The 4,287-nt window shown below is 42.2% G+C and overlaps 1 protein-coding gene across 1 annotated transcript; it reads right to left on the bottom strand.

The window, feature by feature from the left end:
* Nucleotides 1–495: 495 nt before the first annotated feature.
* On the bottom strand, nt 496–3,747 carry sp7 (Sp7 transcription factor). The gene is made up of 2 exons (XM_073852260.1): nt 3,622–3,747; nt 496–2,412 (listed from the first exon to the last, which is right to left on the bottom strand). The coding sequence occupies exons 1-2, from the start codon at nt 3,640–3,642 to the stop codon at nt 1,108–1,110; spliced, it is 1,326 nt and encodes a 441-aa protein (XP_073708361.1). The 5' UTR covers nt 3,643–3,747; the 3' UTR covers nt 496–1,107.
* Between the last annotated feature and the right edge of the window lie 540 nt (nt 3,748–4,287).

The raw sequence follows: 4,287 nt of genomic DNA, 5'->3' as shown, positions 1-4,287 counted from the left end.
TAAAACAATGCAACAAGAAGTTCTTGAAATAAGGCTACATTTTCGTTACACGATATATATATATTTTTTTCATAAAAAAATAAATAAATGCAAAAAAAAAAAAAGTTTTAAATTGAAATTTTAACTAAAGCATAAATATATTTGCTTTCTTTTGGATTTGACAATGCAAAAACAAGTTACTGAAATAAGGATACATTTTAGTTAAGCATAATATATTTTCTTCCTTTTGATTTCAGGATTAAATACACCTGAGATGTTTTACAACATTTTTGAGAAATTCACATAAATAAAAAACTCAAATGTTAAACTCTGCTTTGCACAGCCACACATGGTGTTTTTTCAATGCTTAACTAAATTATATGTGTTAAGTATAGAAATCTCTTCTCACCGATCTTATTTTGCTTCAAAAATCTGTTTTAAAACACTGCTTACAAGATTCAATCAAAAGACATAAATCAATCTCTCCAGATAAAAAAAATAAATAAAACCATCACATGAATGAGAAGACTTAATTTATTCATGAATGACTTGCTTCATGGTCTACCTCCATTCAGCAAAACCAGTGAAACACAACATTGTCTCATAACTTAAAACATAAATTAGATTTGATGTAAATAGGAAATTAAATAAAACAATGATAAGCGACAGGACCAATAATGAAACAAACACCCTCTTTGCAGCCTAAACCCAACATTACGTCCTGGTCCATTCAATAAGTAATGAGTCCTCAAGGATTACAAAAATAAAAGGAATCAATTTTAATTAAATAAAAACACATCACAATGTGCATCGACTGGAAACCCAAATGAAACACAAACTACTGAACGCTGGGCTTCGAAGAGAAAAATAGGAAAATCAAAACAAAGATTGAGAAATAATTCAGTAACAATTTGTAGATTTAAAAAATCATATTTAGGAGTTTTCCCTCCAAAACCTGCCAGTCTAGAAATTAAATGTCCAAGATACGCTGCTCTCATGGAGCACGTTCTAGTTCCTATAAACAGATTGCATAATGAAAACACAGGATATCTTTGATACGCAGCTTAGCACCAATGCAACAGTAGCTCCACTTCTCAGAGTCTCCATCCAATTCCTCAAACACCGCTTTTATATCTCCAACAGCCCACTGCTGCTGTCCACACCGTTCCCCGTGCTGCTCTTTTCCTCTCCGCCAACCGTCGGATCCTGAGGAGCCACTTTAGCAGAATCCGTAGACTCCTCGGTTCCTCTTGGCTCTGCCTCCTCTTCCGCTCCCTTCCCTTGCAGACTGGCTTCCGTGTGGGTTTTCTGATGCTTGCTTAGATGGTCACTACGAGTGAAGCGCTTATTGCACAGGAGACACGTGAACTTCTTTTCCCGCGTGTGGGTGCGGACGTGGCGCTCAAGCTCGTCGGAGCGAGTGAACCGCTTCCCGCAGAAAAGCCAGTTGCAGACGAAGGGTCTTTCGCCTGTGTGCCAACGCAGATGGGCTTTCAGATGCGAAGCCTTGCCGTAGACCTTCCCGCAGCCGGGAATGTGGCAGCTGTGGACGGGTTTCTTCCGAAGAGATGCGGCTGATGCACCCAGCCTCTCTAGCTCTTGGCAATTCGGGCAATCGCAAGAAGACCTTCCGGTGGTAGATCCACCGGTGTATCCGGGAGTGCCTCGAGCCGGTTTGAGCCCCATGGAATTGTCCAGGATTCCAGAAGTAGTTACAGGTTTGGGTTTGTACATGTCCTGGGGGAGCATGTGCTGTGAGGATTGCAACAGGTGCGAGGATGAGCTCAAACCTACGGATGGATACGGCGCTGGGTTTAGAGGCGTGAAGTCGGGAGTGTAACTCGGCATCTGCGGATTGAGGGACGCTTGAGGAGCCACTGGTTGCAAAGGCGCTTGGAGGCTCTCAGGTTGACCTTGTCCAGCGCTTAACCAGTTTGAATTGGTGTGGACGTCCCACCAAGAAGACGTTGCGTTCGCAGGTGCGGCCGTGATCCCGGGATGGATGCCCTTGTACCAGGAGCCGTAGGGGTGCGTCATGTCCAAGTAGGTGTTGACGCTGGTCAGGCAGTCCGCTGTGGCTTTGCTTCCCAGGAGAGAAGGGTCCTGAGAGGCACTCGAGGTTTGGAAACTGGAGAACGGGTTGTATTCGGAGCCGTACGCCCCTGTGGGAGCGGGAGGAGGGCTGCCGGTTGGGGTGAGCAAGCCCCCGGCGGAGCTGAAGGAGCCGCTGTAAGAGTCCGCGACGCCCTCGTTGCCCCGTCCGTTATTCTTGGCGCTCTGGAGTTCAGAAGTCATGCTGTAGGCTTTTTTAATTGGTGCCGTGCTTCCAGCTTTCCCAGGTGTGGCGGAGTCTCGGACTGGACTGGTGTTCCCAAACTTGTTGATGGTGGCGGTTAGCATAGCCAAGGGACTGGATCCATAACGTGTTTCCTCCTGAGAAGAGAATGAGAGATCGGAATGTCACGATGGTGTCTAGCATAAAACATCCTTCCTGCGTTATTAGTCTAGACAGAAATATGCACCAGCGTGCACAACACAATAATTAACGTCACCACACATGGAGATCCTGTTTAACATGTTTACATCTCTATAGCGATATTGTTTGGAAACAGAAACAATTGTCTTGTCAATCAAGGGCAATTGTACATTTGAAGACTTTAGAGATCAAAGCATTCAATTATTTTAGATTCACACTCAAACAGATCTCAGCACAATTCCACAAGCATATGAACACAGCCACAGAAAAACATGTGGTAGCCAGTCAAGGTTGAAAACTAAAAAGCTCTGTTTGGATGTTAAATTAAAGTTCAGATCTAGATTGGAGACCCAAGATGTTAAGTCCGAACCTTAGGTCACCTTACAGTTACAGACTAGACTACAGTTGGACTCCGCTCCATTTGGAATGGCAGTGGTCTACCCTATTTTCCGTCGGGAAGTGATGATAAATGAATGAGTAAGGCGCAGTGTGTGATGATGATATTTCCTGCTGAGTGTGTGCGGTTCATCTTGGCAAAGGTTCTGCTCCCGTTTCCAGGTTAATTGCTCCCCATTACCGCGTGGAGCTTAAACTTGATGTCTACATCCAAAACCATTGCCACAAGGGTTTATGTCTCCTGGCTTTTTCATAATTCAGAGTTTAGGCTGTCTATCAGCTCATAAGTTTGAACGTTTTTTCATTGCGTCAGAACAAACCCATCACTTTTAACAATAAAGGTTCCTCAGCGGCTCTTGAGACTTAGTAAAGAACTCTGTTCTAACTTATTTGTTCTACAAAGTTCACATCAGTATTGGTGTCTAGGTTCTCAAAACGCCATTAAATTTCTTGAGGAGCTTTCAAAAGTTCTTCAATGAATGGTTTCCAACAACATGAACTGAATTTGCACTTGCTTTATATTTACAGTCACATTACCACATAGTTCATCCAATTAGAGCTACTTAAGGTTTTTATTTTATTTTTAATCTATACATTAACATTTAAGCTATCCAGTAAACAGAATCAGATATGGAAACCAATAATGCACACAACATCCATATAGCACTAATTCAAACCATCGCGTTTAATAAACGCACTAAACGCTTAAATAAATGTTTATAGAAATCCGATATAAAAGCATAATGAAAACAGTGCTGTGTTTTCCGTACCTCCAGAATCGACGCGGCCATCCCGGAGGAAGCAGTCCTGTGAAGTTCAGTCCAAAAGCAGGAGGAGAAGCTCGCGGTTCGGATGAGTCTGACTGAAATAAACTCCGTCGGAGCGCAGCGACTCTTCTATGAGGAGACCCGGATACCGGGAGACCCGCCTCCTAATGACAGGAGACTCGGGAGACTTTGAACAACCGCCGAGAGAGAGAGAGAGAGAGAGAGAGAGAGAGAGAGAGAGAGAGAGAGAGAGAGAGAGAGAGAGAGAGAGAGACCCAAATGGATAGATCGCGAACTGTAGTGAGGTTGGATCCTCGTAATTAGAGTTTAAGCCCCCCTAAAGAACCCAAATAAAAAGGTTGGGGTCTCAGAAGTATAGCTTGTTGTTTTATTATAAAGAGTTTACTTGCAAAAACAAATAAAAGATTCCGTTTTTTTTATTTAAAAAAAAAATCATGTTTTTATGATGTTGTTTTTGCGTTTTATTGTGCATTTTAGTTATTTTTACTTTATCAGAGTGACCCAACTGTAGTTAATATACATTTACACTTTGAATATGCCACAAAATCTCGTTTTGGACTCTAAAAAAAAGTTTTTGTAAATAGTAGTTCAGAATTCTCACATTGGACCATTTAAAATTGATTTATACATTAAATAAGCTTTCCATTG

Source organism: Garra rufa, chromosome 12 (assembly GCF_049309525.1).
Source record: "Garra rufa chromosome 12, GarRuf1.0, whole genome shotgun sequence".
NCBI classification, from domain to species: Eukaryota; Metazoa; Chordata; class Actinopteri; order Cypriniformes; family Cyprinidae; genus Garra; species Garra rufa.
The sequence above is the reverse complement of the archived record's forward strand: the minus strand, read 5'-3'. Positions and strand labels throughout refer to the sequence as shown.

Coding starts and splice junctions, on each gene's coding strand:
- sp7 (XM_073852260.1), bottom strand. CDS start 3,642: ATGGCCGCGTCGATTCTGGAG. Junction 2,413..3,621: donor TGGCCGCGTCGATTCTGGAG/GTACGGAAAACA, acceptor TTCTCTTCTCAG/GAGGAAACACGTTATGGATC.